Here is a 21,263-nt window from a genome sequence, read left to right on the forward strand (position 1 = left end):
TCGATTACTGTGTGTCATTTGTTTCTTATCTGTTTGAAGGAGCTTTATACCCACATGAGTGTTGATAGGTCAGTAGTACAGCCCGGACAGGCCCAGCTGTCACCCGGGGTGTCTACAATCAGGATGGAGCCTGCCCTCCCAGGTCTCAATCCCACTTGTACTTACATATCCCCATAATAACCTCTTGACCTCTTTTACCTTTATAGTTGACCCACTGGTTTATGCAAAGATTTCTGAAGTCTTTGTGATTGGATTGATTCTGTTTAAATTGGAATAAAGCAATTCATTTCAGATGGGACAACAATGGGTTGATCTGTTATGTGCCTCTGTGGTGGCAGATGATGGACATATTTAGTTTTTGTTTGTCATTTGAGAGAGATCGTGCAATCATTATTTTGTTTTGTAAAAAAATCTTGTCCATGGCATTTCATTGGACTTCTTGGCAGACTGTTGAATGTCCTGAATCTCTTTTCTTTCTCTTCTTATGTTGCCCCATTCCCTGTCACTCTCCAGAGGTGGTGGAGAAGGTGTCACCACCCGCTCCTGTGGCACTTCCGCCCTCCATAGAAAGTCAGGACATCTCCCCAACACAGCTGGCAGGTGAGTCCATCCATTCATGTAATGTATATTTGGGATGCACAATATTACTGATAAGTCTATAATTATATTAATGTTTTGGCGGGAAAATTACTATTTTGTATAAATAATGTAATATTGATAAACCAAAAGTTAGAATCAGTCATTTAATTGCTAGAAACTTTTCTCTTCATCCATCTCTATTCCGCTCAGTCCACTTATTTTCCTATCAGCATATTTTAAGATCATGTTTTTTAAAGGAAAGAGGCTCCAAACACTTACTTTTAAAACATATAACAAACTGAACAGACTGCTCAATGAAACCTAAACCTGATCTTTTGTGCTCTTTCACCTCTTGTTGACTCTTCTTCTTAACTTTATTTTTATTATTAATCCAGGAAGTGGTAAGCAGAACGTTCCACTTTCGTAGGTCAGAACAGGCCACAACAAGCAAGGGATTAATTAGGATGTTGCAAAGATATTTTGTTCTTTGTTTCTGAGATACCTATCACAAACCCTAACATTTATGTGTTTTATTATTTTTTGTTAATACCAAATCAACTAGGATCTTTTTTGCATAACTGTTGGCACAGGATTAATAAGCCAAATTATGCAATTTGCATTCTCCAGATACATGTTCTGCCATTCTTTCCTTCCCTCAGAGAAAGAAAAATTCATACCAAAGCCAATAAATGTCTGCTTCCAATAAGTGATGGAATGCATGAGTTGTTTGTTGATTCAAAAGTTCATGAAGCCCTTCATTTATTAGTCTCTGATGTTTATTTAATGCATTGCCTTTATTGTGAGAATGCAAAATAATTACCCTGTTCTTTATTTTTTCTCTCTCTCTCTCTCTCTCTCTCTCTCTCTCTCTCTCTTCACAGAGATTGACGAGTGTCAAGTGACACCTGATATCTGTGGTGCAGGAATCTGTTATAACACTCTTGAAAGCTACAAGTGCATCTGTGATGACGGCTATAGAATAGACAGTGAGGGCACCACATGTGTAGGTGAGAGTTCAAAGGTTAAACTACTGATACTTTAGATCTCATCATCCATTACCCTTACCAAGAACTGTCTCTCTGATTCATTCTAATTCATGCGTTATGTAATGCATCCATAAATCCATCATACATCCGTTTGACATAGTCAGTCATTCATTAAACGGGCAGTGTTTGTGTGTAAGGAACCTCTTAAAAGGATAGTTCACCCTAAAATGAAAATCCACATTTAGTTCCAAACATGTATTACTTTCTAACTTTCTATCTCATGTGGTACACAAAAAAGTAACCTCTAACTCTAGCACTCTCTATTCTAGTTCTATTCTAAGACTTGTTATAGCACTTGCATATCATTGCCCTTTTGTTGATTTTGACTGCTTCCATTGTCCTCATTTGTAAGTCGCTTTGGATAAATGCGTATGCTAAATGACTACATATAAATGTAAGTATTTAAAAAATATTTTTTATTCCACCAAAGAATGCATAATTATCTTTTTGGGTGAACTTTCCATTTAAGAAGACTTCTTCATAGTCACTATAATATCTAATGATCTAAAGCAGAACCAAACATTGACTACAATGCTTGTTTCTGTGTAGAAATAGTCATATTTTGGTGAAATGAGCATTTATATTTAATTTTACTCATTTTCATTTCATTTTTAGACACCATTTTTAGTATTAGACTGACTTTATAAGACGTCTATGCTTCTAAATCCAGGTGATGGCATCTCAGTAGGTTATATGCTATGAAAACACTCGATTCAAATAGGAATTTGTGTCTTAAACTGCCAACAAAGACAGATCTATCAATTACCTGATGATTATTTTTGACAGATGTGGACGAGTGTGCAGAGAGCCCAAGTTTGTGTGCTAATGGTCACTGTCAGAACACTCCAGGCGGATTCCTGTGTGCGTGTGAGCCTGGCTTCATGCCTAACGAGAAGGGCACCAGCTGCTCCGGTAATTACGAGACTGTCCCATAGAAACTCACCCGTGTACACAAATTCACATAGTAGGGTTCACAATCTTTGACTGGTACATAGATTTACTATTTAATTTCTTCAGCTCCTTTATTTAAGAATCTTTTTTGATCAACTATTTATTTTGTGGACATGTTAGAAGAGAAGAAACATGTCCCGTTTGGAAGTTTGAAGGCTTTATTTTTCCTTGTGAGCCATTAGCAGTCCTCTCCTTCCACTTTTTTGGCCCATATTGTGATCCAGACAGATCAGCACTCATATGAAGTCTGCTTTTGGTCTTGAACCGCAATGTGGTCGTCTAAATACAGGCACAGCTCTGTCTCTTTCTCAACTCCAAATACATCCTGTGTGTGTGTCATTAGCTGGTTTTCAGGGTTTGCAGACGAGGTAGAAACCACCTCCCTGTGACACACTTTGAGGTTTGTGGAGGAAGAAGAGAGGTATTATCGTACCCTCAACCAAGTCACCCAAATACCTCAGCACTGCTGCAGATGAGAAAATGTTCACGGTACTTGGAAAACACATCTTCTCCTCATATTAGGAAATCCAGAGTACAAGACATCTGGAAACTCCTGCCCAGAGTTACTCATTACATCCATTTAAACTGATATGGCCAGCACATTGGTTTCTCTGGTTAACTGGTTTAACTGTTCCAGTAATACCCTTTTTTAGTTTAATAGCAGTTACACATTTAGGAATGTGTCCCACCTTTATTCCACAATCCGCAATTTGTGAAACGTCAGCCTCAGCTCTTTAATGCTGTTGTTTGTTTGCTCAATCCCAGTCTATGAGACAGAAATTATTTCATTTTTGATCTGGGAGATTCATTTTACTCTTTTATTATGCATAGTAATGGCATTTTCTTCACATCTTCCTCACTCATTTGTGCACTTCATTGTGCTTATAACACTGCTAAACCTGAGCTCCAGCATTCTTTTTAAATTTGAGGTTACTGAATTCAAGTTCTAGGTAGGTTGGAGATTTGTTATGGGATTTTATACCTCAATATGTGACCTTGTAATTCAAAGAACATTGAAAAACATTGTTTAAAGTGTTGAAAATGTGTCCTCATAAATACAGCTGTCTGCTTTAATGTAAAGCTCTTTAAAAATCTGTTGTGGTGGTGATTAGGTGATGTTTTCACACTCTAACTGCTTTAATGTAACGCATCCATTCAGTGCAGAGATGAAGTATCTTTGGCTGCCACTGGAAGTAGTAATAAAGGCGAATGGATGGTTGAGCATATAGAAGGAAGAAGGCATGGTGCCATAGTACATCAAAGTTTCACATTTAAGAGGTTTTTCTTTGAGTAACTTCATTAATAAAGGTGTAGCAGAGAGATGGAGAACAAAATTAGCTTTCCTGCACATTTTGAGTCAATGGTTTCCTGTTCTCCTCACAGTAGGACAGCAGTAGCACCCATCCATAACAACAGACCCTTCTATCAAACCTTCACACTTACCACATGCAGACTCGCCACTGGCTGGATGGATATCAGGAAATCGTATAAGATTTTGAATCCGTCTGTTCATTTCTGCTTGTGTCTATGTAGATATCGATGAATGTCAGGATGGGAGAGTGTGTCCGTCCGGTCTCTGCTATAACACTCTGGGCTCTTTCATGTGTTCTCCTTGTCCGGATGGGTTTGAAGGGAGAAATGGCCAATGTGTTGGTAATAAGCCTTTTTTTGTTTAGCACAGCTACTTTTTGACAAATAAGGGGTCTTTATAAATGTGACCCACAGAAGTGTCTTTCTTCAGATGTATTATGTGTGTGACCTTCTCTCTGCAGATATAAATGAGTGTCTGGATGAAAAAGTATGCGCTCATGGTCAGTGCTTCAATCGGGAGGGCTATTTCATTTGCACATGTGATGAAGGATTCTCGCTCACTCCTGATGGCAAGGCCTGCATAGGTACGATCCTTCCACAGTTCAGCAGCTTTTAGTATTTTTCAAAGATTTTGTTTGTCTTTATCTTGTCTAATAAATGACAGATAAGCCTCTCCAACCTTCAAGTGATTTTCTTATTTTGTTTTGTTTTGTCTTATTTGATGTATTTTGTTTTTGTTCTTTTTTTATTTTGTGTTGTTTTGGTTTTGTTTGTCGCTTTTGTTTAGTTTTTTTGCGTTGTATTTTGTTTTCTTTTGTTTTTATGATTAGTTTCATTTTGTTTGCATGTTGCGCAGCCTTTTACAAAGCATGGCTTTTAATGTGCTTTATGACAGCATTGTGAATTTCATAATTGGGATTTTTATACAATCAGGTTAAACAAAAACAGATAAAATGCAAGTGAGCAAACTGCAACTTTGTGTGTGTCACAGACATTGACGAATGCCAGGATGACAGCGTGTGCATCCAAGGTCACTGTCAGAACACAGAGGGGTCGTTTATCTGCAACTGTGAGCCTGGCTTTATATTGTCGTCCACAGGAGACCAATGTAACGGTAAGAGAGTGCATGTGTGTGATATATAATCATGTATTCATTTTAAGGGCATCTGGGATTGATTCTGTGTGCAATGTTGAAATATTCTGATGTTTACAGATGTGGATGAGTGTTTGGAGTTATCTCAGACCTGTGATGGTGTGGGGCAGTGCGTCAATATCTTGGGATCTTACCAGTGCAACTGCCCACAGGGATATAGACAAGTTAACAGCACCAGCTGCCAAGGTGAGAATCGTACAAACCCACATATACAGAGGCTGTGTTCTAGAATAGTATACTATCATCGTACTACTCACAGTTTCTGCAGAATGTACTATATATGAAATGCATTTTTTGTGAGTTTAAGTGTGCTTAAAGCACATGGATGAGCAATTTGATACAATTGAAGAGTCCTGCTGAAAGTAACCCAGCACTTAGCTGGTGTCTTAATGGGTTTTTCAAGATTTTGGGGACTTTTTAGCTGATAAGGACAGGAAACCAGCTGGCCGCCCAGCTAAAAGCAAACTTGCTAAGAGTCTAGCTAGACCAGCTTGGCCATTCTGGGTGATAATCTAAAACCAGCTAAGACCAGAAAACCAACTTAGACTGATTTAAGCCACTGCTTGGAATACTGTTACTGATTTCATCCCTCAATTCTTGTAGATGTTGATGAGTGTGAGGATGAGACACAGCTGTGCCTCCCCAACGGAGAGTGTTTGAACACAGAGGGTTCGTTCCTGTGTGTGTGTGATGCCGGCTTTGTGTCCACCTGGGATCCACCAGGCTGTGAGGGTACGTACACACAAATTCTCTCATCAATGCATCCTGCTGTGGTTTGTCCTGATTCTCAGTGGTGCTGTGTTGATATTTATCTGATGTTTAGGCAAAATTAGTCTGTTGCTTTGTTGAAAAGCCCCAGTGTTTGGCAGCACAAGAGAGAGTGAGAGAAAGAAAGGGATTGTGTGTCTAATGGGTTTCACATATGAGCCAATGTTATTTTTCCTCTGGTGGGACGTGTGTATGTGCTCCCGGGGCCCAGTGAGGTGCCAGAGTTGTTTTAAATGCCCCATCCAGCAGTAAAATGGGGAGAAGGAAGCATTTGAGCTGAATGTCTAGACAAAGAGAAATATATTACATAAAATGACCTACTCATAACCAATGTGTGTGTGCCTGCTTTTTCAGATGTAGATGAATGTGCGGATGGCAGCAGATGTGTAAATGGTACCTGTTCAAACACAGAGGGCTCGTATCTCTGCCATTGTGAAGCAGGCTACCGCCTGGAGCCAACCAATCAGACGTGCCAGGGTAAAATTCTAGAATCCAAAACAATTTGCTTTTTGTATCATCCTCCACCCAGAAGCTCTTTGTTGATTGGCTTATTAGTGTACTGATAGGTTGGTTATGCTGTCTATCAGATATTGATGAGTGTGCTGACTTGGGGACGTCTATCTGTGGGGTTTGGGCCTGTCAGAACACACTGGGCTCTTACCGATGTGAGGCGCCCTGCCCACCTGGCCTTTCTCGAGGCGAACATGGCGTCTGCATTGGTGAGCGCCCGCAGGCACCAGCTTCAGCAATGATGTCACCGCCTTAGCTCCACCCAGCTCACATTGTTGTACTGCACATCTCCATATTCTGGTTCTGATCAGAACTGTTTGTTTGTCTCTTGTGGCTTAATCATTTGCTAATGAACACTGCAGACTGCATTTATGTTTCCAATCAGACATACTCATACTCATTCCATCTCAAATCAAGCATTGTTTTTTTTTTCATATACACACTACTGTTTGTAAGTTAGAGGTCAGGAAAGGAATTAATACTTTCAATCGGAACAAATGCATTTAATTGCACAAAAGTGACAGTAAAGACATTTTAATGTCATAAAGGATTTCTATATCAAATAAATGCAGTTCTATTGAACTTTCTATTCATCGAAGAAAGTCTGGAAAAAACTATATCACGGTTTCCACAAAAGCAGAACAACTGTTTTCAACACAGATTATAATAAGAAATGTTTCTTGAGCAGCAAATCAGCATATTAGAATGATTTCATGTGACACTGACGACTGGAGTAATGGCTTCTGAACATTCAGCTTTGCAGTCACAAAAATATATTATATTTTAAAATATATTCAAATAGAAAGCAGATATTTTAAATTGTAGTAATATTTCACAGCATTACTGTTTTTACTGTATTTTTAATCAAATATATGTAACCTTGGTGAGAATAAGAGACTTTTTACTACTTATCCCATACTATTGAATAGTAGTGTGTGTGATTTTTGATCTCTACTGTTGTGTTCTTTCTCTCATCCTTTCATCTCTGCCAGACCAGCACACAAAGAGCTCTAACATCTCCCACTTTCTGTCTTATTGTCTCTCTCTCTCTCTCTCTCTTGTTCTAGACGTGGATGAGTGTTCTCTGAATGAGAATACCTGTGGAAGTCATGGTGTTTGTCACAATACAATAGGCTCCTTCAGCTGCCAGTGCGACCCAGGATTCAAGGACTCTGAGGATGGGCAGGGGTGTGTGGGTAAGTTTTTTCTGTTATTTTCATTCAATAGTTTAAAAATATGCTCAGAATTGGCACTATTCAATGAATTATCACTATTATTATTGTTGTCATTGCTTCTTGTTAAAGGGATAGTTCATCCAAAAATGAAAAATCTATCATTATTTATCTATCTACCTTCATGTAGTTTAAAACCTGTATGACTTTCTTTTCCCCATCAACCACAAATGAAAATATTTTACATTTCCACATACTCACTGCAGTATGTTTGTAAATTTAAATGTGTGCAAGTCTGAATCACATGTACGGGTTGCAGAGGAAGGAATGATTTTCAGCCAATAATAATGCATAATATTTTGGTCTATTCCTCACAGAATGCTAATGTGTGACTTTAAAAGACTGATAAACAATAGCACAGAAGTTATGTGGAGTACATTTTTGTCCTTTTTGGTGATTCGACCATGGATTATACTGGAGTCTAAGTCAAGGGTGTATCATTTTAAAGATTTTATTCAATTCTTTAGGGAAAAAAGTATTTAGTTGTCTAATCTTGTGCACTTGGAGACAAGAATTTAACTGATAGAAGTGTGCTATGGTCTGTTTGTAAAGCTCTTGTCCTGACAGACATGTAAACCAGAACTGGATTTGAAACCGAGGCCAGCACTCTCTGAGATTTTTTGCCACTTCCTCTCAGACAACATAAAAAAGATGGCAGACGTTTTGCTAGAGCCATGATTGATGTGAGTGTTTAGTTTCTTCCAGTCTGAGGGTGGACGGCGCAGACCCCGGTAATGTTTAAAACACAGCGACCGGGGTGAAACACATCAGTGGTCCCCACATACACACATAGACACATTAATACACTGACACAGAGTCAAGTCCTATTAAAGTGATGGAGCCACATGTATTTATGTGGCCTGGTGTTTAGATGTCTGGAGTTGGTGGCTGTATTAAAATAACACAGTGTTCTTGTGCAGCCCACCTTCTGAAAGAGAGTAAGAGCAGAGACAGAGGAAGTTTCACATTTATTATGCGAGTAGGGATGGGTTTTACGTGCAAAATTAATTTATAAATAATCATAATTAGATGATCATTAAATGAGATGAAAAGATGGATTATTTTTAATTTTACATTCAATTCTAAATTAAATTATCCCACATTTATTTAATATATATATATATATATAGAGAGAGAGAGAGAGAGATAAATTTTAAAATTGTCATTACTGCAGTCTTCAGTGTCCTATGATCCTTCAGAAATCATTCTAATATGGTAATATTCTAATATTTCTTATTATTTTCACCATTGAAACAGTTGTGCTGCTTAATATTAAAGTTTTTTTTTTATTAGTTAAAAGTAAAAAAATGTAAAAGTTAAATGTAATTTTTTTTACAAATGTCTTTACTATCACTTTTCCTCAATTTAATTCATCCTTGCTGAATAAAATAGTTAATTTCTTTCAAAAAGAAAATGTACCATGATATTAAATGATTAGATTTATACCCCTATATACAGTATAGGCCTATTGTTCTTCTGGTTTTGTTCTCAGTTTGTGATTCATTTGAGCAGAAAAACATGCACTCTCTTCAGTCTCTGAAAAGAGGTTGTTTGTCTTGCCGGCTTATGTAACTGGCCACAAACAGCCTCCATCGTTTCTGGTTTCCCACGGCAATAACACACACTACACACAAACGCTAATACACATAGGACATGCATTCCTCTTTTCCCCCCACTTCTCTCTCTTCTCTTTCTCCCCTTATCCATTCTTCCATCTCCTTCCTCAGATTCTCTCCTTACCACATCCCTTACTCTTTCTCTTCCTCTCCTATCCTTTTGTCCACTAAATTACCTAGAAAGACAAAGATCTCAGGCGTAATAAAATGCTATGCGACAAGATTCCAGCAACAAGAATTTTTTTATTTTTATAGTGAAAGCGAACATTTTGTGTAACAACAAAATCATAACAGTGTTTCTTTTCTTTTCTGTCCCATTAGTCACAGAAATAGTTGAGAAACCAGGTAAATTCAAACCTGTATCACCCTTGTGAGCACCTAAGTTTAATGTGTCTTTAAAATCCACTAGGTCAGCTTTCCTTGCCCTGTGCAGTCAACAAACAAAATCAAATCACACATCAGATGATATATGATCTATAGACATTTCTAAAGATCATTTTTAGCCATTCTGTACAAGGTTTTAATGTAGCAAAAGGATAACATCTAATCCCTTTCCAGAGACTGAACATCTTAACTCCTTGTGTACTTGAAAAAAAAGCATTATGGAAAACCTATTTTGAATTAATTTCTTGGTTCCAAATGTTGCTTACAAAAAGTAAATTGCATCTTTATAAACTTAGAGAGTGAGATTTTCTTTCCCCCATACATATCCACCTATAAATAAATTTACTTGCCACCTATAAATAGATGTTTTGATGGTTTACAAATTTGGTTAAATAAATTGATGACAAAAAATATATATCTGCATACTGTATAAACAACCAGTAATTTTTTTTTTTTTTCAAAGAAAACCTACGTCACCTGGGAAAGCTTAGATTGAAGCACTTCAAAGATTCAGAGTTCATGAACCTTAAGTACATGAAACCGATTCATTTCTTTAGCAGCTCTGATAAGATTCAGTGAAGGATTTGTCAGACTGATTTAAAACGTAATCTGCGCGTTTGTGAGTCTTTCTAAGTGAATCATTTGTAGAACCAGCACATAGAACCCTTTGATTGTGAATCAAAAATGCACTCACTGTATGTTTTGCTTTTGAGAAAATCACAGTTAAAGTATCATTTCTTTTGTTGTGACACTGTATATTAAGCTGCGGTGCAGAAAGCACCCAAACTCTTTTTTGTGTAGAAAATGATCCCGTCAAACCCTACTCTAATCTGGAGTGCATGGAAAAAGTACTACTATACTGTATATCAGTACAGTAATATATCAGGTCGTATCTGTCTTTCTGGCACTGATGTCCATTTTCAACTTTTTATCATTCCCTAGTGGTGCAGCACCCACGCTGCTGCTGACTCCAGACGACCATTTAACACTCCCAGGCTCATTGACGAGCTGGCCCACCATCATTGAGCAGGTCTGGAGTGTGTACGTGTGTGCAGGGTTTGGCGGGATGGCTCCATTAGAGCATTCAGAGTCTATTGCACATAAAGGCTGTCCACACAAGTTGATTTATTGCATCCTTTTGTATGTGGTTCTCTGAGATGATTGATAAAACCAAGAGAATGAGAGTCACAGATGTGTGGAGCATTGAGAAGAAAAGAGAAAGAACAGAGTAGAAAGAGGAGAGAGCCTTGTTGCAGGAAGTATACACTTGCATTATAGTGCTACTTTGGTCGTCATAAATTCAAGCTGTCAGAGACAGTCGGCAGAAAAATGGGGCTGTTTTATTTACTGAAGTCAGTTGTGCACATTGTTTGTCATTGCTTTATGAGGTTCCCAAAAGCCACCGTTTTGATAAGGAAAATTAATGAAAACTGTGCAGAAGGCTCTGAGCCAATCAGGACAAAGCTATAGAAATAATAAACTATGACTAGATAATGACCAGTGTTTCGCAAACTTTAGAGTTCACATAAGTTTGTGGTTGTAGAACGTCTGGTCAGAAATCAGGTGAAACAGTGTCTTGTGTACTTTTTATGATTACAAGCTATTTTTTTACTTGCAGAATTATTGTTGTTATTAAGTATCATACTTGTAGTCCATACAACTTGTGTGCTATATTTTTCAAATCTTTAAAAAACATAAAGACATAATGTTTTCTATGGGACTGCTTTACAGCTAAACTGAACTACTTTCATAAAATGATGAACTGAATCAACACTGAACTGACCTCTGCTAAACAATGACACTTGTTTTTTAGAGCTGCTTTACGTCAGAATTAATCTCTGCATCATTGAATAGTTATTCTCCTGTTTATCCCTGCAAAGCTGCTTTAAAACAATCTGTATTGTATAAAGCGCTATATAAATAAAGGTGACTTGACTTGACTTGGTAGAACAGCAAATGATCTCATCCAGCACAAAACAAACTCCTGCAGTTCAGATTGTGTCTTCAGTTCAATGATAAAACACATTTTCTTGCCTGCAGATGTGAACGAGTGTGAGCTGATCAGTAATGTGTGTGGTGAGGCCACCTGTGAGAATCGTGAAGGCACCTTCCTGTGTTTGTGTCCTGATGAGATGCAAGAATTTGATCCGATGTCGGCCAAATGCTTCTCTACAACACCAGGTAAAGTTGTAGCCTAATGTAAACCACCACCACAATGTGATCGAGCAATTCATTATCCTACAGAAATCCCACAAACAGTGACCTAACCCAAACCTACAAGACCTACAAGTGGCCACAGATTGCCTTCTATCTAGACAGATGACCCCTGTCCTCCTCCTATGAAACATCTCCTCTCTTTACTGTATACCTGAAACAATTCTGAAGCTCTCTACATTTTAATCTCAGCCATGGAGATCCTCTAGTGCAACAGGACATTAACTTCATATCATCAGGGGCCAGCTCTGAGTAGATCAGAGGCAAGGCATGATGAATGGGAGTTTTAAACGATCTGGCAGGAGATAAATGAGATTCAGTCTGAGGATTACAGAGGGACCAAAGCACTATGGGGCCCAAAGAACGTAAGAGCCAAAAAGAAGCTCCCATGCTAAGATAAAAAAGACCAGTACGGAGAGATATACAAGATGACCCATCAGAATGAGATAACTGCTTTTGAAAGTCTAGGCAACTCTTAAAGATTTCCTGATTGGAATTGTGATATTTTGTTTTATTGTTTGGTTTCAGTAGTCAACTTCAGACATTCTACTATCTATATAAGTCAACTAACTCTCCTTAAAGTATTACTGGACTGTTAAGGTTAATAGAATTATATAACATGTACTTATTATTACCTTAGTCAGTAGAATGTGTGTTGGAGGGTCATCAAAATAAAATTTTAGCAGATACTAAGCAGACAGTCTACTAATAGTTGCAAAGTTACTTACAGTTAGTCTGAAGTGGGCTTTCAAAATAAACAATGACCTATTGCGATTACTCTTTTCGTAACACATTAGTATTGGAACCAATTCTCACTATTAACTTAGTTGCTTATTAGCATGACTATTATTAGTATAGTGGCTGTTTATTAATACTTAAAAAAAAAAACATATTCTGCATGTCCCTGTTCTATAGTCATGATCTTACCCAATACCTAAACATAACAACTACCTTACTAACTATTAATAAGCAGCAAATTAGGAGTTTATTGAGCAAACGTTTTAGTTAATGGTTTGTTAATAGCAAATTGGACCTTAAATTAAAGTGTGACCCTGTTTTCACTATAAAATAATTCTTTCCACTCTTAGCATTTATTTGCATATGGTTAATGTTGTTATAGCAACATATTTCCGAAATGAATTAGGAAGTAACAATGAAATACAACCAAAATTAGCACCAACTGCAATTTACATACTCCAATTCAGAGTCTTGTGGTTTGCAAAACTTGTTTTTTAAAGTTAGGTGATCTGGGACAGGTTTTGTTTACAACTAATGATCAGGTGTGGTAGATGAAAAAAAAAATTAAAATAGCTTAAGATTTAAGGGTTGGCACTGGCTAGATTGGAATCAGTTTGTTCCTCTAGTGGTGAAGAACATGGTGGAACTGGGAAATAAAAGAACAATGTTGATTGGATATGTGTGTGTGAGTGGCTACACACCAGCTGTGCCTGGAAGATCAAGTAACAGGAAGCATTTTTTTTTAGATCTTAGCCAAGTGTTTTAGTTAAGGACTTTTGTCCAAATCCACCCGCCTAATCCTCCTCCCCTCATAAAACCACACTGTCTCCTGAGTTTAAACATTATTTTTTTGTTTTGTTTTAACAAGAAGAACCCTGGAATGTCTTACCAGAGCTGAAAATCATGCTTTTTACGTTGTTACGTTGGTAGAACACCATAAAACTACAATCACAATAGATCGGAATATGAATTATGTTGAAATAATAAAATGGAGCACTCAGTGACTAAAAAAGCCTAGGTTGAACTGCAAATCTGCTCTCTGATGTGCACAGTTTCTGCTGTGTACTTGACCTTGGTTCTTTAGGTGTTCTTCATTTGTGGATTACTGTATTGCAGTGAAATATTACAGTTATCATTGATTTTTTTTTCCTTCCCCTTTATTTTTCTGTTCTTTGTGACAAATCATGATTGAAAATTCTTATCTGAATATTTTAAAAGGACAAAACATCCGGTCTGAGTTATCTGTGTTGTGCTGTTGTCTTGTTCCACACAGTCACACCAGTGGAGAGGAAAGAGTGTTATTTCAACTTGAATGATGAAAACCTGTGTGATAAGGTGCTGGCCAGCAGCATGACTAAAGAGGAGTGCTGCTGTACACTAGGAGCCGGCTGGGGGGACAACTGTGAGGTCCATCCCTGCCCCATACCAGGAACAGGTACTCAGTTACATCACGCACAATGACAAATCTAAAAAGTAGAGTACAAAGAACTGCAAGAACCTGAGGATAGTGAATGAATCTTTCTTTTGAGACGATTCTTTGCAGTAAATTAGTTGACTTGGTTCATTTTAGGTAAACCAATACTTTTAACCTTTAAGCAGAGTTGTATTTCCCCCTTTTTAAAACTTATTAAAAAATAAGATGGTGGCCAAATGTACAACTTCAAGTAGGAACTATTTAGGCATCATGCATCAAGACAGTGAGTTAATTCAATTTTAAATGTTAAAAATTAAATTTAAAAATTCATCTCAGCGTAGGAAAAAGTAATTAAAGAGACACAGAAAAGGTTTAAAACCATTATCATTTAAGACTATAATGATTCATACAACATTTTTTACTTCAATCTTCTTACAAATTTGTTGAAGAGGAGGTGTCCTGAAGGAAAGTATTGTGCATTAGTGCTTATAAATCTGTCTCTGCTCGTTTCTTAATTTTAGACAGGCAGATCAAATAGGACTGAAAATTGTGGTAAGGTTAAATGCAAAACAATATCTGCAGATGATGCCTGATGAAAGGTGTTCAATACATGTAAAATCTTGTCTGTCCTATGATGACCTAAATGACTGAGAATCTTCACAGACAAGCCAATTGCATTAGTAAATCATGTCTGGACCTCATATAAATGAAAAACAATCACTCTCATCCATATTTTGCTTTACCAGCTTATAACTAAAAATCAATCTTCAACTTATATCCAATAATCACCATTCTTTAAGTAAATACAGCAGATTGTTTACTTTATGAACTGGTGATACTCTCCATTGCAGATCAGTTCTCCCAGATGTGTCCGGCAAGCCGGGGTTACATACCTTCTGGAGATCCTATGATTCCTACAACCAGCTTAGCAGAAAGCTTCAAAGGTATCTGTCTGTATATGTATCTTTAAAGGCATAGTACACTCAAAAATAAGCAATCTTTCATTAGTTACTCTCTGTCATATTACTCCAAAAAACCTGTATGACTGACTGACTCTGTAGAACACTAGGTTTTTGTACATACAATGAAAGCCAGTGGGGTCCAAAACAACACTGGACCTCAATGACTTTCATTATATGGACAAAAAAATAACAATGATTTAATTTTTGGATGAACTGTCCCTTCAATGTCTGTTTGTTTACGTGTGCTTTTGTGCTTATCTGGTTTTATGTTTAAGCCCTGATGTGTCTTGCACTTTTACCCCCATTTTATGCACATATTTTTGACTTTGTAATGTGTAGAAACATCCGCAGACATTGCTTAGCATCTGACCTACATATGCTGAAACACACACACTCAGCAGCCTGCTTCCCAGTGTGGGGAAACCTCAGTCGCAGGGCCAGTCTAATGCACTGATTTAATTTATGAATGCAGCAAGAGTGTGGTTTGGCTGGTGGCAGCACTAGTGAATGCGATGTGGTCGGGATGTGTGTGTGTGTCGGTGTACGCTTGAATGGAATGCTTATGGATGGTAAGGACATTTCCTCCCTGTCAGTCTCCAGTCAAATGACATTTCTGCATGTAGCAGATCCCCAAATAAGAACACTAACCAGAGCAACGCTTCCAGATGCATGCTGATCTGTAGGTGTGGTCAAAGCTTTCAGGTTTATTCTGACCTGTCTGTTTGTTTAATGATGAAATAATGAAAATGTGTTGATGTGTGTGATTTGCAGACGCAGACGAATGCAAGCTTTTTGAAAATGAGATCTGCAAAGACGGCTTTTGTCTCAATACCCCCGGTGGGTATGAGTGTTACTGCAAGGCCGGACTCTACTATGATGAGAGCAAACTGCAGTGTGTTGGTAAGGTCCAAAATCACAATCTGCATGTAATCTCCGAACAACTGTGGATTACTCTGTCTCATCTGTCTTTTTTTCATAAAGGGAGAGTTCATGATGATTACCTCATGTTGTTCCAAAGACTTCTGCAGAGCACAAAAGAAGATATTTTAACAAAAACAAATTCAACCTCATTGACTTCCATTGTTATGTTATTTGGAAAATAATGGTTAGCCTATATCATTGTTAACAAAGTTATTTTTTAAAAGATCTTCATTTGTGTTCCACAGAAAAAAAGAAAGTCTAATACATTTAGAGTGGCATAAAAATGAGAAAAGTTTTTTGACTGTTTTGACTGAAGTTATATATGACCAGATCCGATTTTTTTCTTCTGTTCTTCACTATGGTTCACAATGCAATCTTTTCAAACCTGTATGACTTTCTTTCTTATGTGTAACATAAAATAAGAACATTTCAGAAATGTTTTGTCTTTTTTGTTCATACAATGTAAGTGTGTACATAAAGTGAACAGTTTGGTTACCAATATTCTTCAAAATATACTCTATGTTCCACAAAAAACAAAAAGTCATACAGGTTTGAAACAACATAAAGGTGAGTAAATCATGATAGAATTTACATTTTCATGGTGAACTGTCCATTTAACAACCAATCACACAGAAAGACACATTAACAAAAATCTATTTTCATAGGATTTCAAACCATGTAAAAAGGTGTTTTGTACTTTATTCATGTTTTTTTTTTCCTGCTGAGACAACTATATATATATATATATATATATATATATATATATACTCTATAGATATTTATATATTGCATATATAAATACTCTATAGATATTTATATATTGCTACCTGTTTGAACAAGGTATTTAAACACAAATGCACAAATAATATGCTGAAATACACAAAATGTATTGAAATTACTGAATAATCTAGTGTTTTTCATTTTTTTCAATACAATGTGTTTGTCATTGCTCCTTTCTCAGATATACACAGATTAAAGCAGCTTGATGCAGATTAATGAAATATTTTAGAAGACAGTATTCAGAAATATAAAAATATACATAAAAGTGTTTTATTTTAGTCTAAGTATTCTTAGAAAGGTTAGAAAGTAATCTTAGAAGGGTTTGTTGTTTATAACATCCTGCTTTAGCTGTTTATTGCCTGTGATGTTTGGCCTTGAATTGTCTCTGTGTTCTTTTGTTGGTTTGGAACGACAGGCTTGTTTTTGCGTGGGTGTATGCAAGTTTACATGCTGAAAAGATAGTGTGTATGGGTGTAAGTGTTGGCCTAGTTTGGCTCACCGTAACGCCAACACATTTAAATTGGATTTAAATTTAAGTTTTAAACCTGCTGCAGCTGCCGGTTTGTGGCTTGCGGCAACATTATGCATGCAGCATGATAGCAGGTTATATGTGTGTGTAAGCTTGGGTCAAAGGGCTGCATCTTGCGACCGGTCAGGGCGGCACAGCCTTTATGATCCAGGCCGCAGCTCTATGGTGCACCGCAGGCTGTCTGCCTGCCTAAACACACATGCACACACTCACACAAACCACAGACCCACGGCAATGGATTCTTGCCCGGCCGCACTGCCTTAAAGCTGCCACACCCCTGACTGCCTTACACACACATAGTCAGTGTAGCCACAGTCATTTGACTTCCTACACCCACACTTACACTTATGAGCACCCACTCACTCTTCACACACACACACACACACACACACACACACACACACACACACACACACACACACACACACACACACAAACATGTCTCTCTCGTTTCTACATGTGTCAGTCTTTTTGACACCAGGTCTGTGGGTGCAGGTTCTGGAGGAGGCCGCAAAATTTACATACTCACTGTGGGCACATCTGGTTTTATGTAAACAAACACGCACTAAGTATGTTTAAATGCACTTTAGTTGGACTAAAGCAATTTGTCACTTTGGACCTGTGGTCTCCTTATCAGTGTTGTTTTTGTTAACTAAAACTGAAATGAAAATAAAACTATTAAAAATCCTTTTTATTAATTGAAATAAAGCTGAAATAACTTAAAATATTAATATTAGAAGAAAAACTTAAACGAAAATGTGAAATATCACCAACTAACTGAAGTGCTAATATTACTAAAACTAAAATTGAAATAAAAATAAAATAATAAATCTATAGAAAAATAAAAAACTAATAATAAATAGCATATAACAAAATTACTTAATAAATAAACTGCAAATCTAAAAATAAAAGTTAATTTAAAATATTAATATCATAATCATATATTATAATCATTCATTCATTCGGATTTTTTTTTTTTTTTTTTTTTTTTTATATGGTAAATTGCTGTAGTGCTGAATGCTGGTGAAACTGATGTTCTTTTTGCATCTCTATTGTACATATTGAACTTGCTCATGGAGTCTGTTTATTTTCTGTTTCTTTCTCTGTCTCTGGACTCTACAGACACTGATGAATGTGCAGATGAATCAAACTGTATAGATGGTAGATGTATAAACACATATGGCTCATATCAGTGTATCTGCACTCCGCCCCTGGTTTTGACACCGGACAGCACTCGCTGTATTTCACCCGACTGGGCAGGTAAAGTCTTACATCAACTGTAACAAAGTACTATGCACCTGAAATCCCTACAAGACACTGCAAAATCCCTATTCTCTAAAGCCCTCCAAACACCCTCACCTTAAAGCCACTAAAATCACACTTTGAAACTCACACCCTAAACTTTAAATCCCACTGTCTAAATCAGTGTTTCCCAATCCTGGAGGCTCCCAGAACTGCACACTTTGGATGTCTCCTTCTTATTCATATCCTAAGATCATTAGTGAAGTTCTCCATGACCTGAATACAGTGTGTCAGATTAGTGAGACACCTAAAATCTGCATTGTTGGGGTCCCACAAAGGAGCTGGATTGAGACACAATGCTCTAAATCCTTTCATCTAAATCCTAAATTCCCTCAAACCTATATTCTCTCCTCTGAAACCCTACATTTTGCATTTTAAACACTACAGACTAAATGTTACACCCCTTAATGTGCTATAATCTACCTCAGTTGTTTCTGAGATCATTATTTCATCATCTCTGACCTACAGTATATTGCTTATTCCAAATAGTGTCATACTGCCATCTAGAGGATGGTCAGAATAAGACATTTATTTATTTATTTATTTATTTTTACATACATTGCATTGTTTTGTGTTCTAGGGTTAAAGGAAATGTCTGTAAACTTAACTGAAAACTAACAGGACATGTGTTTTCTGCACATTTTAAGCATATTTCAGTATTCTGTAAGTTTCATTTGGTTCACACTTATAAATGCTATTTACTGTGTTTGTGTATTTACAGGGCAAAGAGAAACTGGTGTGTACCCAGGTATTTGCTGGGAGACTGTAATGGAAAGGATGACCTGCACAAAGCCCATTCCCGATCTACAGACCACGTTCACAGAGTGCTGCTGTTTACACGGAGAGGCCTGGGGCATGGATTGTGCTCTCTGCCCACAGAAAAATACAAGTATAAATACACAAATACACAGCAAAACACAGAGACAATTTGGAGCAGCTTTGTTTTTGGAGTTCATTTGTAATTATGATACCTCAAGACGTGTGCTCTTTCTTAAAATTATTGCAGACACAAAGAACCTGCAAACACAAAAAACAAAGAAAGCAAATAAAAACAAAACTCTTTTTTTTATCGTCATCTAGAGGCCTATGCCACTATGTGTAATATCCGTCAGGTTGGTGGTCCCCATCGGCCGTATGGTCAGGATGCTTTGGTCGCTGGCCCAGTCATTGAATACGGCCCTGAATATGACTCTCGACCTCCGAACCCAGACGGCACACTGCCCCTCTATGAAGATTATGAAGAACCAAGAAGTGAGTACAAATATACAGTTGAAATTATTATTTATTCATTGATTGGTTGATTGTCATTATTTACTCATATTCTTGTTTTCTAAACCTCTCTCTCTCAGATCCATATGATGCGTTTGAAGGACTGCGAGCAGAGGAATGCGGCGTGCTGAACGGATGTGAGAATGGACGGTGCGTGCGGGTGCAGGAGGGATACACCTGTGACTGCTTCGATGGATACACACTCAACATGTCCCGCATGGCCTGCGTGGGTGAGCAACAGCAGAGTGTCACATGATGAGGGGATCAGCATGTGGGTGGGATTAGCTCAGGTTGACATTCCAGTTTGTTTCAACTCTAAAGATTCTTTATTAATATTTTATTAATATGTGATTGGATTTATTTTGTGTGTTATTAGACCTTAAACATCTGAAGGTAAGAAGTGATTCAAAACCCTGTCTTTAAAATTCTCATTACTAGCGAATGGGTGTGTTTTTCTTACATTGTCATGGATCGTAATTATCATGACTAATCTCCTGAAATGAGGCATGACTGAGCAGATGATACACGCCCAGGCACAGAGTGGCTATTAGGGTTGGAAACGAGTAGAGGTTCTTATTCAGAACCAGTATCAATTTTACTTTTGAAATAGTAGAATAACATTCGGTTGCATTGATGGTTCTTGCATATGTATTTTTCCTCCAACGTACCATACTAAAATACTTTGACAGAGTTCTTTGCAGTACTTATTCAGTGACACCGCAACTCTGTTACAGAATCTACAGCACAAAGCACACACTCAGGCCAGTGTAGTCTTATTCTCAAACAAATGACACTTTTAGTCAGTTAATTAAGTAAATCAAAAATAAACCTAGCAATCAGCATAGTCCAATTCACAAACAAATGACATACTGCGCAGCCTGAGTAGTCCGATTCCCAAACCAATGACTATAATGAGTCATGTTTTTTTATTGTGTGTGTCTGTATGAATCAAAACCAAAGCTAGTGTAGTCCTAGTTCCAAATATATGACTCTATGAATTGCAGCTAGTGTAGTCCAGTGCTCAAACTAATGACTCTTTTGGATGGTTCAAGTTTTTAGTGAATCAAAAACATTCCATGAAACCAGAGTAATATTATTTCCAAACCATAAGAATTGGTTATTTTTAGTGAATTAGAAACGTACCGTACAACCATAGCATTGTGATTCCTGAATTGACTTGAGTCAATGAATTGAGTTCTTTTAAGTGAACACAAAACATTTAATCCGGTTCCCATATGATTGACTCTTTTAAATCTACTCTTTTTAGTCAATCGGAAACATTACACACAACCAGTGTTGTGCGGTTTCCGAGTGAATGACTCTTATGGATCTTTTTTTCTTTTAGTGAATCAAAAACTTACAACCAGAGAATTCTTAATTACAAATTATTAATTAATATAAATTTTTATTTAGTGAAACAAAAACTCTGAGGCTTAGATCAGTGTACTGTTATTTCTAACTGGTTTGTATAACAATCTGTAGTTAAAGAGTTTGTCAGTAGTTTATATATATATATATATATATATATATATATATATATATATATATATAAATGAAGAATTACAACAATTTTATTTTAGTGTT

General features: G+C 37.0%; 1 protein-coding gene across 5 annotated transcripts in view; it reads left to right on the top strand.

Moving 5' to 3' along the window:
• Nucleotides 1-21,263, top strand: part of ltbp1 (latent transforming growth factor beta binding protein 1) — a 79,060-nt gene that overhangs the window by 57,100 nt on the left and 697 nt on the right. For 3 of the 5 annotated variants that reach the window (XM_042742207.1, XM_042742210.1, XM_042742211.1), the window contains 20 exons: nucleotides 40-142; nucleotides 514-600; nucleotides 1,461-1,586; nucleotides 2,412-2,537; nucleotides 4,110-4,229; nucleotides 4,349-4,471; nucleotides 4,879-5,001; nucleotides 5,101-5,226; nucleotides 5,644-5,772; nucleotides 6,163-6,285; nucleotides 6,396-6,527; nucleotides 7,386-7,514; nucleotides 11,591-11,731; nucleotides 13,776-13,937; nucleotides 14,768-14,860; nucleotides 15,650-15,778; nucleotides 18,231-18,368; nucleotides 19,132-19,299; nucleotides 19,491-19,661; nucleotides 19,760-19,909. In XM_042742207.1, the coding sequence (XP_042598141.1) occupies nucleotides 40-142; nucleotides 514-600; nucleotides 1,461-1,586; nucleotides 2,412-2,537; nucleotides 4,110-4,229; nucleotides 4,349-4,471; nucleotides 4,879-5,001; nucleotides 5,101-5,226; nucleotides 5,644-5,772; nucleotides 6,163-6,285; nucleotides 6,396-6,527; nucleotides 7,386-7,514; nucleotides 11,591-11,731; nucleotides 13,776-13,937; nucleotides 14,768-14,860; nucleotides 15,650-15,778; nucleotides 18,231-18,368; nucleotides 19,132-19,299; nucleotides 19,491-19,661; nucleotides 19,760-19,909 (2,599 nt within the window). The remainder of the gene's footprint in view (nucleotides 1-39; nucleotides 143-513; nucleotides 601-1,460; nucleotides 1,587-2,411; nucleotides 2,538-4,109; nucleotides 4,230-4,348; nucleotides 4,472-4,878; nucleotides 5,002-5,100; nucleotides 5,227-5,643; nucleotides 5,773-6,162; nucleotides 6,286-6,395; nucleotides 6,528-7,385; nucleotides 7,515-11,590; nucleotides 11,732-13,775; nucleotides 13,938-14,767; nucleotides 14,861-15,649; nucleotides 15,779-18,230; nucleotides 18,369-19,131; nucleotides 19,300-19,490; nucleotides 19,662-19,759; nucleotides 19,910-21,263) is intronic. The other 2 variants (XM_042742209.1, XM_042742208.1) reach the window with 2 other exon arrangements.

The sequence above is a fragment of the Cyprinus carpio genome, chromosome B17 (genome assembly GCF_018340385.1).
Source record: "Cyprinus carpio isolate SPL01 chromosome B17, ASM1834038v1, whole genome shotgun sequence".
NCBI classification, from domain to species: domain Eukaryota; kingdom Metazoa; phylum Chordata; class Actinopteri; order Cypriniformes; family Cyprinidae; genus Cyprinus; species Cyprinus carpio.